This window comes from Microcebus murinus, chromosome 6 (assembly GCF_040939455.1).
Source record: "Microcebus murinus isolate Inina chromosome 6, M.murinus_Inina_mat1.0, whole genome shotgun sequence".
Classification (NCBI taxonomy): Eukaryota; Metazoa; Chordata; class Mammalia; order Primates; family Cheirogaleidae; genus Microcebus; species Microcebus murinus.
Genome location: NC_134109.1, coordinates 47516343 through 47529923, shown reverse-complemented (window position 1 = coordinate 47529923; position 13581 = coordinate 47516343). Strand labels below are relative to the sequence as shown.

General features: G+C 39.4%; 1 protein-coding gene and 1 non-coding gene across 2 annotated transcripts in view; one reads left to right on the top strand and one right to left on the bottom strand.

Moving 5' to 3' along the window:
- Positions 1-13581, bottom strand: part of L2HGDH (L-2-hydroxyglutarate dehydrogenase) — a 52619-nt gene that overhangs the window by 5983 nt on the left and 33055 nt on the right. The window contains exons 7-9 of the mRNA XM_012757897.3: positions 10034-10201; positions 8910-9067; positions 6255-6386 (exon numbers count right to left, since the gene is read on the bottom strand). Of these exons, the coding sequence (XP_012613351.1) occupies positions 6255-6386; positions 8910-9067; positions 10034-10201 (458 nt within the window). The remainder of the gene's footprint in view (positions 1-6254; positions 6387-8909; positions 9068-10033; positions 10202-13581) is intronic.
- On the top strand, positions 8295-8356 carry LOC142871691 (U7 small nuclear RNA). Its single transcript, XR_012919908.1, has one exon. It is a non-coding gene; the product is annotated as a U7 small nuclear RNA (small nuclear RNA).

Here is a 13581-nt window from a genome sequence, read left to right as displayed (position 1 = left end):
AAATCTCAGTTAAGACAAACCATTAACTATTTTGAGGGCAAAGACAGTGTCAACACCTCTACTGCACCCCCATGTCTAGATTTGTGTCTTCCACACAGAAGGTATTCAGTAAGGCTAGAAACTTTTAGCTTTAGCTTTTAAATTTTTTAATTTCTAAATTATTTTTTTTTTAAGAGACAGGGTCTCACTCTGTTACCCAGGCTGGCCTTGGACTCCTCAGTTTAAGTGATCCTGATCCCACCTCATCCTCCCGAGGAGCTGAGATTACAGGTGCTTGCCATCACATCCATCTAACTTCTAATTCTTTTAACTTTTAATTCTATTTTAACAATGGTAAGAATAATTGACCCAGGAAATTAATATCTGCAAATTAGCTACATTTAATTTAGTATATATAAGGAGATCTGTAGCCATATATTTTGCTACATTTATAGCTAAATTTAATGGGAATTTACATCCTAGATGCTTACATATGTGCAGAAACAAGAACAGGTGAATGTGTAACTAATTACATTGATTCATATCTGAGAAGTCCTGTATTACATTACTGTCATATGGCAGGCATTACACCATGGGCTAGGGAAACAGCTATGAAAAGTTACAACTAACATCTTCGGCCAGTCCTAAATAGGACAATCCAGTATTTATAAAACTCTACTGCTAATCTAAAAATACAAGTCCACATGAGCACATTTAAATTGGAAGGGGTGGTATGGAGAAAGTGAATAATTCCAGCTTAATTTCAAAACACCAAGAAGGGGTATTCTTTTTAAATTTTTAATTACTATGGATACATAAGAGAGAGAGATTTTTATTAATAATCTTCAACTTAACTAGATTATGACAAGAGAATATGGTTTTTCCACAGCCAACTTTTTAATTTTATTGAGAACCTGGTTTAGGGCTTAGGACATATTGAGTTTTTGTAAATATTCTGTGAGGGCTTAAATAATACCAGTATTCTGTAATAGGGGTGGAGGGATTTGATCTCCAGTGTTTTAATTGTGTTGTTCAAATCTTCTAACATTTTATCTGCTTAATCCATCTTTTTTTTTTTTATTGGAGACAGAGTCTCGCTTTGTTGTCCAGGCTAGAGTGAGTGCCGTGGCGTCAGCCTAGCTCACAGCAACCTCAAACTCCCGGGCTCGAGTGATCCTTCTGCCTCAGCCTCCCAGGTAGCTGGGACTACAGGCATGCGCCACCATGCCCGGCTAATTTTTTATATATATATCAGTTGGCCAATTAATTTCTTTCTATTTATAGTAGAGACGGGGTCTCGCTCTTGCTCTGCCTGGTTTTGAACTCCTGACCTTGAGCAATCCGCCCGCCTCGGCCTCCCAAGAGCTAGGATTACAGGCGTGAGCCACAGCGCCCGGCCTTAATCCATCTTTTATTGACAAACATATCTTAAAATCATCCACCACAATTGAGGATTGTTTATTTTTGCTTGAAATTATATTCTTTGGGAGGGCCTAGGTTGAGGGTGTGCCCCTCCACAGAGGTTTTACATCTGCTTCTATTACCACCCTGAGAGCACTTTCATTTACTTGTTTAATGGAAAATTTTAAACATGTATAAAAGTAAAAAGAATAGTATAATGAACTCCCATGTATATATTACCCAGTTGCAACAATTATCCATAAACAGCCAATCTTATTTCATCTATATATCCCCAACCAACATCCACCTATCGCCATTCAATTATTTTATTTATTTTATTTTTTTAACAGATAGAGTCTCACTATGTTGCCAAGGCTGGACTCAAACTCCTAGGTTCAACTGATCTTCCCATCTCAGTCTCTGAAGTAGCTAGGACTACAGGCATGCACCACTGTGCCCCACTGGATTATTTATTTTTATTTTATTTTTTTGAGACAGAGTCTCCCTTTGTTGTCCAGGCTAGAGTGAGTGCCATGGCATCAGCCTAGCTAACAGCAACCTCAAACTCCTGGGCTCAAGCAATCCTTCTGCCTCAGCCTCCCAAGTAACTGGGACTACTAGCATGTGCCACCATGCCCAGCTAATTTTTCCTATATATATTAGTTGGCCAATTAATTTCTTTCAATTTATGTAGAGAAGGAGTCTTGCTCTTGCTCAGGCTTGTTTCGAACTCCTGACCTACCTAGAGCAACCCACCCGCCTCGGCTTCCCAGAGTGCTAGGATTATAGGTGTGAGCCACCTCACCTGGCCTCACTGCTTTATTTTAAAGCAGACTCCATATAGCATACTATTTCACTTCAATGTGCATTTATTTTTAAAGGATTCTTAAATAATAATAACAATAGTAAACTAATGATTGTTTAGTATCAACAATATTCAGTCCATAGTCAAATTGCCTTGATTTTCACTGTTTCTATTAGAATTTACTTAAAGTAGGAAAAGAACAAAAGGGATGAGCTAGGGGAGGCAGGGAGAGGGAGGGGGGAGGGGAGGGGGAGGGGGAAGGGAAGGAGTGAGAGAGAGAGAGAATATGAGAGAGAGAGAGAGAGAGAGAGAGAAACAATTGGTTTGAAGCAAGGTTTGAACAAGTCTGGGTCCACTTTTTAAGTTAATTTCTCAGTTTATGTTTCCTAAACCAAACTGGTAGTATAAAGTCAAACTCTAAGCACTTGTGAAAGAGTCTAGATTTTTAGGAAGATTCCTACCATTCCCTACCCTCAAGACCAAGTCAGACAAAATTCCTTAACACTTTCTAGTGCCACAGGGAATATTTTTTCTAGACTTCCTTTTCACAGAGGGTATAGCCTTTTTAAGAGTCCCTGGCTGTATGCTGGAGTCTTGGTTCCAACTTTCTGCCTTGTATATAGACCCAAGGCCTCTTTTCTAGCACTTGAGTGGCAATTAAAAACAAGTCCCTAGGCCGGGCGCGGTGGCTCAAGCCTGTAATCCTAGCACTCTGGGAGGCCGAGGCGGGCGGATTGCTCGAGGTCAGGAGTTCGAAACCAGCCTGAGCAAGAGCAAGACCCCGTCTCTACTATAAATAGAAAGAAATTAATTGGCCAACTAATATATATATATAAAATTAGCCGGGCGTGGTGGCGCATGCCTATAGTCCCAGCTACTTGGGAGGCTGAGGCAGCAGGGTTGCTTGAGCCCAGGAGTTTGAGGTTGCTGTGAGCTAGGCTGACGCCATGGCACTCACTCTAGCCTGTGCAACAAAGCGAGACTCTGTCTCAAAAAAAAAAACAAAACAAAACAAAAAAAAACAAGTCCCTAATATTCTATATCTTGTTTTGTGTGATGGAGACAAGTTTATACAATTATCAAAATTTATTGAGTACTTATGGTCTGCATATTTTATTGTATGTGAGTCACACATCAATTACAAATATAACTTGGGCCCCTCCATTGTTAAAATCAGCAAATCATCTCCACCTCTATAAGGCAGCATCAGTACCAGCTCCTCTTACTACAGGAGTTTTCAATTTGCTGTTTGTTTTTTGCTCCTGAGATGCCCTTTACATTTCTACAGTCTCAGCTATATGTATTTCAAGGATGTTTATTATATTTCTCCAGACTGTTAGTATTTTGCAGTGTGAGGGCTACCAAATTCTCTAGACTAGTGGTTCTCAAACAAGAGAGATTTTGCCCCCTAGAGGACATTTGACAATGTCTGGAGACATTTTGGGTTGTCACAACTAGGAGAATGGGTAGCAGCCAGGGACTATGTTATACATCCTGCAATGTACTGGACAGTCCCACACAACAAAGAATTGTTTGGCCCAAAATATAAATAGCACCAAGGCTGAGAAACTGTTCACCAGCAAATTATTGCCTAAAATGCTCCGTCTAAGCAATGAGAAGTCAAGCTGGATGCCCTGTAGTGGTTAATGAAATTTACGGACACCACCCTGAGCAATACACCCCACTGAAAGGATTGCTTCAATTATCTTTCACTATCTAGAACTGCTTGATATGTTTCTGTTGCAATACTAACAGTATGGTTTTAATACACTGGTTATAAGGCAAATGAGACAAGACTTGGGCTTCAAGCTGTAAAAAAAAGCCTATTGATTTTATTATTGTTGAATATATTTCAGGTATATAACAAAGTATAGAGAATAACATACTGATCACTCATTTTCTTACCAACCAGCTTAAGAAATAAAGCATTACCCATAAGATAGAAGCCCCTGTGGAACTCTCGGAATCCTGTTCCCTTCCCTCCTCAGAGGTAACCACTCTCCTGAATTAGGTGTTTATCATTCCATGCTTGTTTTTATTTTCATATTACATGTACAATCCATAAACAATATTTGGTATTATTATGGTTATTTTTAAACTTATATAAATGGTGTCACACATATCTTCTGCATCTTCCTTTCTGTTATCAATAATTTCCTGAATTTAATAGCTACAGGATTCAAGAGAAGGAAAAACAGAACTGCTTAATGTATTCAGGTTCTCTGTCTCTAATGAGAAAATCATCTGTGATTAGGCTGAATTTGTCACCAAATGCACCTGTCTACTGTGCTGTGCCATTTTCTGCTATACACCAATGAAACTGGTAACTGAAATTCACACCCTTATACCCAAAGAAAGTGGTTACTAATGCCCACAAGCCTGAAGTCCAGTTCTACCATATGAAATCCAGTTGCCTAAAAGTTTTCCTTAGGCTTCTGTGAAAGGGTGCTAATGGAATACAGGCAGTGAATTCATTGTAACTGTTTCTACACAGATTCACTATGTCCACCTAGTGTTTTCTCCAAGGAATATTAATAGCAGTAATAGAGACCAGATTTGACCAATCTATTTTCAGATATACAACATCACAAGTCTGCTAAAGTAGACCGCTGAAAACATAAAAGCCTTTATAAGTGAAGGAAAGAAAATAATGTCTAGATATTTTTATCCCTTTCATTTGGGAAGGTGAATAGAGGGGTGAAGGAGATAACAGTAAATGCATTCGCTGGCTTTTAATACTTCTTCTAAGGATTCAAAGAGGCTGGTCTTAGAATGATACATTAGAGTCAGATTTAAACCAGGACCCTCCCCTAGAGGAGACAGCTGACATTATCACTCTCTTCCCAGATACAGTCGAGCCTGCTGACATTTTACACCAGGTTAGTTCAGCAGCTGTTACAGAGAAGGCAGACATTTAGTGCTCTAAGGATTCATGGAAGGATAAATTATAAACACAGGGTGCATACCTCAAAGTATACTACTGATTAGTACTAAAACAAATGGCTTGCTCATGGAAAAAGGTGAACACTAAAAAAGAGGGGAAAAAAAATAGGCTTGGGTAGTTTTTAGGATAATCTATAGATCAGGTCCAGGAAATCTTTTATCTCCAAGAAAAAAAGATGTAAGTTTACCCCTATATAGCCTCATACCCTGTAGCAAGGACTTAGATTGATTGTTACCACAGTTTCCTACCTCTGTCCTGCAAGTAGAGTCCCTGAGTGGAGAAGGGCCTGAGAAAGAACAAAGGAAGTAGAGAGGAAGCAAGGAAAGATGTCACATCCAGGAGTGTATTTCTGAAAGGTTTTATGAATCAATCAAAATATGATGTTTTAATGTGTTTATTCCCTAATTAGTTAACACAGTGATCAAATATCTTATACACAATTAAAGCCAAAATCACAAAAGTAGTGAGGGACATTCTGAAAACTTCAGGTACAATGTTTTTTTTTTTTTTTTGAGACAGAGTCTTGCTTTGTTGCCCAGGCTAGAGTGAGTGCTGTGGTGTCAGCCTAGCTCACAGCAACCTCAATCTCCTGGGCTGAAGCAATCCTACTGCCTCAGCCTCTTGAGTAGCTGGGACTACAGGCATGCACCACCATGCCCAGCTAATTTTTTCTATATATATTAGTTGGCCAATTAATTTCTTTCAATTTAAAGTAGAGACGGAGTCTCGCTCTTGCTCAGGCTGGTTTCGAACTCCTGACCTCGAGCAATCTGCCCGCCTCGGCCTCCCAGAGTGCTAGGATTACAGGCGTGAGCCACCGCGCCTGGCCAGGTAAAATGTTTTTATCATGAGTGACAGCTAGACACAAAGGCTACGATGGCATTACAATAAAGCTGCAGTGGTTATTTCAGTTTAGAGCTGCAAGGTGGTCTAGATAATTACAAATGGGCCAGCACCAAGGGCTATGATACAGCAATGGCCTTCTTTGGGGAAAGAGAGAGCAAACAAAGATTTAGGGGACATGCTGATTGACTATAAGTGTGCTTACTAATCACCAAGTCAGACTCACCGCTCAAGTTCACCTGGGTCAGGACTGTATTCACAATTCTTATTACTTTTCCTTACCTAAGTATATCACTGATAGTGATTTCAGGGATGAACTTTTGAAGGTGCTTCACTGTTGTACCAAGAAAACAGGCTTTATACATTTCATTAACTCCATACGAGAAATTCTGGAATACCAGTTTAATAAAGCCACTGAAAACAGAGATAAAAATCTTTATCAGAGAAAGGAATTCTTTATTACTATAAAACACCTTTATAACTATTGGATTTCTTTTTTTGGTGGCATCAGAGAAATATAGGCAAAGTCAGAAAAAGTACAAATTAAAAGCAAATCAACTTTTGAACAATATCAGAAATAAATGTCATCAACTCAAGAGGTAAACATCTTCCAAACTCAAAATTCCCAAGGAGTGCTTGTTTCAAACTAGGATTCTATAAAATCTGCCAACATGAAGGTTTTCTAATGCAAATATTATATGCTTTCCACACACCTAAAAGGCATTAACAGACCTTTTCATTTTGGGGAGGGACAGGGTCTCCTACTGTCTCCCAGGCTAAAGTGCAGTGGGTACAATCACATCTCACTGTGGCCTCAACTTCCTGGGCTCAAAGGATCCTCCTGCCTTAGCCTCCCAAGTAGCTGGGACTATAGGCATGAGTGATTACATCTGGTTAATTTTTCTAGAGACGGTTCTTTTTTTTGTTTTTTTGAGACAGTCTTGCTTTGTTGCCCAGGCTAGAGTGAGTGCCGTGGCGTCAGCCTAGCTTACAGCAACCTCAAACTCCTGGGCTCAAGCAATCCTGCTGCCTCAGCCTCCCAAGTAGCTGGGACTGTACAGGCATGCGCCACCATGTCCGGCTAACTTTTTCTATATATATTAGCTGGCCAATTAATTTCTTTCAATTTATAGTAGAGATGGGGTCTTGCTCTTGCTCAGGCTGGTTTCAAACTCCTGACCTTGAGCAATCTGTCCGCCTTAGCCTCCTAGAGTTCTAGGATTACAGGCGTGAGCTACCGCACCCAACCGAGACAGTTCTTACTATGTTATCCAGACTGGTCTCAAACTCCTGGTTCTCAAGCGATCCTCTTGCCTCAGCCTCCCAAATTGCTGGGGGCATTAATAGATATTTAAACCAGGGCATGAAACAAGTCTACCATACTTTTCTTTAGTCAGCCAGAGATAAGATATTTTAGTTGTGATTCCCAAGTGAGATTCTGCAGAGCCTATGAATGTATGTAATTTTACATATACACATGCTGGGAAGTCCCATCCCAAACTTTCTGTTTCAGAATCTGTGGAGGATGAAACCCAAGTATACCTTAAAAAGCATTCTAATGATTTTGACATGAAACCCTCTAGAGAGGAACATTGCTAAAATGACCAAATAAATACATCATTAAGTTATTTTTTTACAATAATAAAGAATGAGCATCCTAGGTCAACACAATGGTACTGCTAGTTTTTTTGTTTGTTTGTTTGTTTTTTTGAGACAGAGTCTCACTTTGTTGCCCACGCTACAGTGAGTGCCGTGGCATCAGCCTAGCTCACAGCAACCTCAAACTCCTGGGCTCAAGTGATCCTTCCACCTCAGCCTCCCTCGTAGCTGGGACTACAGGCATGTGCCACCATGCCCAGCTAATTTTTTCTCTATATATTAGTTGGCCAATTAATTTCTTTCTATTTATAGTAGAGATGGGGTCTCGCTCTTGCTCAGGCTGGTTTTGAACTCCTGACCTCAAGCAATCCGCCTGCCTCGGCCTCCCAGAGTGCTAGGATTATAGGCGTGAGCCACTGCACCCGGCCAGTTTTTTACAAAAAATAAAAATTCATCAGTAATTTCTCCAGTGGCTTACAAGATAATGGTAACTGGTTTGTAATGATCTTATCAAAGTAAGCCATTTACTGATTTTGAGAGAACCTTCTTCCTTTTTGTTTTCCAACTCAATTAGGTTAACAGTATAAGATTTGGATTACCAGATGTGTGAATGGCTCTTGGCCTTATCTTATTTTTAACCAAGACATCACCCTGGCTCATCAGAATTTTCTTAAAGTAGTTAAAACATTATGCTTATTCCACAAAGCTCTTAATTTGAATTAATAGTGTTTCAGTTCTTTTAGAATTTGTCTAGTGGGTTTTCTGGTTTTCACTGGAAGACCCAAAAATAAAAAATAAAAATAAATATATTTTGATTAATAAAAACTCAATATATTAATCATAAATATGAGGATTCGCTCAGTAAACAGACTATCAAGAAAGACAAAATTTCCCACATTAAAATTATAAGCAAGGCCAAGTGCTATGGCTCATGCCTGTAATCCTAGCACTTCAGTAGGCCAAAACAGGAGGTTTGCTTGAGGCCAGCAGTGTGAGACCAGCCTGAGCAAGAGTGAGGCCCATCTCTACAAAAAATAGAAAAAATTAGCCATGCATGGTGGCGCACACCTGTAGTTCCAGCGACCCAGGAGGCTGAGGCAGGAGGAACACTTGAGCCCAGGAGTTGGAGGCTGCAGTGAGCTATGACAACGCCACTGCACTCTAGCCTCAGCGCCAGAGTAAGACTCTGTCTAAAGGAAAAAAAAAAAAAAAAGCATCTGGCTGCTTGTGAGAAAAAAAAAAAAAAAAAGCACATCCCGCAGGAGCTGGATTTTGTGGGGCTTATACATAAAAATGTAAGCACATAAACTCATTTTTTAAAGTAAATAAAATTGTTACCTATTTTTAAGTATATCCATAACATCTCTGGCATTGAAGTCAAAGGGTCTGTAACCCTCCCGCTTAAAGGCAAGAACTGCATTAGGCCCTAGCCAAATATTGCCATCCATCCTTGGTGTGAAGTGAACTCCTAGGAAAGGAAGCCGGCTATCTGGGACCTATGGATATAACACAGCAAAGAACTATTAGCCCCATCTCTCATTTCATTTTATTATAGATTCAAACATTTAATTGGCAATATAACACACTTTCTTCTCATGCATATAATTTACACTATGAATTATACACAGATATACCTTTCTATTAAAACGTTTCTGCTTAGAAATGCCCCATAAGAAACACTGATGCTGTGGACACTTGGACACTAATACACACTGTCCCAATTATTCATCTTTCTGGGTAAAGAAAAAAAAAAGACGAACTGCCCTACTTCAGGTTATTCTCCCACTTTCTCTCTCCTATAACAAGGGACGTCTGTGACTGGCAAGTAACATCAGAACTGCCATAAAAATACACCCATTCATAGCACAGGCTTTTGCAAAATGGGAATGTATGAGGTTGAAACACATGAATTCATGTTTTAGTAAGGCAAATACATAGAATAGCTGAATATTGACTATTTCACTGGTTCAACCTAATATATTTTAAGAGATTCATTCATTTCCAGGGTAGTTCCAGACAGAAAAATGAACTCTTCATTTATACACTTCTGCCTTGTACTCCCTGAAACTACAGAATGGCCACATCCCTTTTCTGCATCTATAGACAGACAGTGAACTGAGAAAGAGGGTTGGGTATCTGGGAATTTCATTGGGAAAGTTTTCTTACAAGTACTCCCTCCATGGAGAAGAGGAAGAATCTGGTTAAGAAACCTTATTAATATTTCCCATGGTGCACTCATGCTTTCTGGAGACATGTACATGTGGGCAATTAATTACAATTTAATAACTATATTAAGATAAAGCTTCAGGGATTTAAAAATAAGAGAAATAGATGAAATGCTTACACAAACAGCCCTTCAAAATATCTCTTACTTTTGACCCAGGTAAAAGTTTTTGTTTTCATTCCCTTTATGTCCATAACCAGCTTGAGAAGAGTGAGAAGGCAGAAGCATCATTACCTACCGGATAAATATTTCCTTTTACAAGATAGCATTTTTCTGGCTTCAAGAGCAGGTAATCTCCCCGGAATGGAACAATCTGAGGATCAGGACTGCAGCCACTCAACTCTGAAATTCGGTCTGAGTAAAGTCCTGCACATGTCAAAACATACTGACATCGAATTTCGTCTCCCTAGTGCAAAATAAAAGAACAGTGATTTGTATAAAGGAATAGAATAGGTCAAGAGGGGAAAAACAGATGCTAGAAAAGGAAAAAAAAAGTACAGCAATGGACCTTTTTTTTTTTAAGACAGGTTCTCACTCTGTCACACCCAGTAGCAAGATGATGGCTCGATATAACCCTGAATTCCTGGGTTCAAGTGATACTCCTGCCTCAGCGTTGCAAGTAGCTGGGACTACAGGTGCACACCACCACACCTGGCTAAGTATTTTTGTTTTTTGTTTTTTTTTGAGACAGGGTCTCACTACGTTGCCCAGGCTGGTCTCAGGTAATCCTTCCACCTCAGCCTCCAAAATGCTGGGATTACAGGTGTGAGCCACCTCAACCGGCCAGAAATGGACTTTGTTTTAAAAGAGGAAATCCAATGCAGGTATTAACACAATAAATTCTTCAGCATTTAGGTGGCAGCTAGAGACTTAAGGTAGTGGCATGCAGGAGGATGTCACCTTAATTTTTCTTTTTAATTTAAAAAAAATTTTATTCTTACTTTAAAATTTTTTCCCATTACCTTAAATTTTTTTTTTTTTTTTTTTTTTTGAGACAGAGTCTCACTTTGTTGTCCAGGCTAGAGTGAGTGCTGTGGCGTCAGCCTAGCTCACAGCAACCTCAAACTCCTGGGCTCAAGCGATCCTACTGCCTCAGCCTCCCAAGTAGCTGGGACTACAGGCATGTGCCACCATGCCTGGCTAATTTTTTACATATATATATCAGTTGGCCAATTAATTTCTTTCTATTTATAGTAGAGACGGGGTCTTGCTCTTGCTCAGGCTGGTTTTGAACTCCTGACCTCGAACAATCCGCCCGCCTCGGCCTCCCAGAGAGCTAGGATTACAGGCGTGAGCCACCGCGCCCGGCTACCTTAAATTTTATACTTTAAATTAGACATAATAATTAGACCTAGCAAGGATACTTAATCAGCCATGTCTACATACACAAACCAACCTATTTTATTAGGACCTAGCAGGGAGCTTCTTAAACTATTTGTTGTAGGAAGAAGCAAATTTCGTTTAGATGGCCTCCACCAATTTGGCCTCCTCTGTATTGCAGACACCTTCTCCTGTTTTATCCGAGTAATTACCCTATTACTCTTTTGTTGCTTTATATGCAATAGTCCTGCTCAATTCCAACTCTAACTACCAACCAATTTCTCCTTCCTCCTGATCAACATCTACTTTGCAACTAAGCCTACTTTAAAAATCTCATTCATTCAATTCACATTTACTGAGAGCACACACTGCAGTGAAGGCTTGCTTTCACTGGCTTTCACTCCTAGTCAGGAGGCTTGCAGTCTCCTGACTAGGAGACTGCTAATGTTAGGCTGTTGTGATTTCCCACAAATATTTTGTGATTATCATCTGCATGTTTTTTAGCTATACCCTGCCAAGTTTAGCAAACTTGCCACCCTATTCCTAAATCATCTATAACTGCCATTGACCACCATACTCTACTTATTATCTCTTTACTTCTTACAGAGTAAACAACTAGCAACTCCTCATTCTTATTTACATTTTCTTTCCAGCCTCAGAGTTATCTGTCTCGACATTTTCTTTCACGCTCTCGCTGATTCAGCCTTATTCCACTTATTCCTTATTCCTAAGGCCTTATTCCTTATTCCTTATTCCACTGAACTATATTTTCATCTCTATATGCATACTATTTTTGCCCTTGCTAGTTAAGCCTCTTTTCAAGAGTTATACATGTCACATTTTTTACAAAAATCAGATCAAACTTCTCCATAGTCAAGTCAAATTAGTTAGACTAAACTATGATAGTTTTAAGACCTTTTAAATCAAAAGGACTATATCAGCAACAACAGAAAAATGCCTTCTTCTAAATAGGTTAATATCTTTCCTGTTTATCTAGAGTTATATACCAGAAGTATAAGAAAGATTTTTATGTGATATAAATTTACTAGTTCCTACTTAAAAGATCAGCAGTTCTTTTGTTCTTGGAACATAAAATGCAGTTAGGCTTTATGATAAATGTAAAGATAACAGATTTGTAGAATGGTACCAGCATGCAGTAAACTAATGGTTCTCTTTAAAAAACTCAAGCAACAGTTCTAGAGAAAGAAATTACTAAAAACTATCACAGTTCTCTGAAATCTTTTTATGCTATACATGAAAAAATAATTAAATTCAGTAACATATAAATTTTACTTCCAAACTGAAATTTAAGTAAGCATTGAATGATACCTTTGTTCAAACATAAACTTCTTTTAAAACAAAAACCATGTATCTCTATTGCTGTTTCATAAGTGAAACATTCCCCACCCATATCCAATATATAAATCTTTACTGAGCAAATCCTCTCCCCAAAACTTTATTTTAAAAATTCCTTTTCTGACAGACATGGTGGCTCATGCCTGTAATCCTAGCATTCTGAAAGGCCAAGGCAGGAGGACCGCTTGAGCCCAGTAGTTCAAGAATAGCCTGGGCAACATAGCAAGACCCCATCTCCACAAAAAAATTAAAAAATTAGCCAGGGTACCCGGGCGCGGTGGCTCACGCCTGTAATCCTAGCACTCTGGGAGGCTGAGGCGGGCGGATTGCTCGAGGTCAGGAGTTCGAAACCAGCCTGAGCAAGAGCGAGACCCCGTCTCTACTATAAATAGAAAGAAATTAATTGGCCAACTAATATATATATAAAATTAGCCGGGCATGGTGGCGCATGCCTGTAGTCCCAGCTACTTGGGAGGCTGAGGCAGCAGGATTGCTTGAGCCAGGAGTTTGAGGTTGCTGTGAGCTAGGCTGACGCCACGGCACTCACTCTAGCCTGGGCAACAAGCGAGACTCTGTCTCAAAAAAAAAAAAAAAAAAAAAATTAGCCAGGGTGGCGGCATGCCCCTGTAGTCCTAGCTACTTGAGAGGCTGAGGTGGGAGGATAACTTGAGCCCAGGTGTTCAAGGCTATAGTGAACTATGACTGTGTCACTGTATTCCAGCCTGGGAGACAGAGCAGGATTACTGCTTAGGGGAAAAAAATTCCTTTTCTTTTTTTAATACACCTCTCATAAAACCATTTCAATATAAGTAGACCTAAAAATTTTAATTTGTACCCCCAAAACTATACTAATGGAAATGCTGAAATAAAAAGCAACAGTTATAATAACTATGGGGAAAATATATATCCATTAATATGCCATAGGCCACTGCATATCTTCCGTCACATTATGCCATCCTCTAGTCCCTTAGATAAGGGTGAGCACAGAAACAGATTTTTATCTTTCTTTGAATGGAAACCCTGCTTGCTCTGCCACTTGGACCACATACTCAGTAGATCTGATGGTAACTGAAATGTCTGTGGCAGACACTGATGTTTTACAGAAACTTT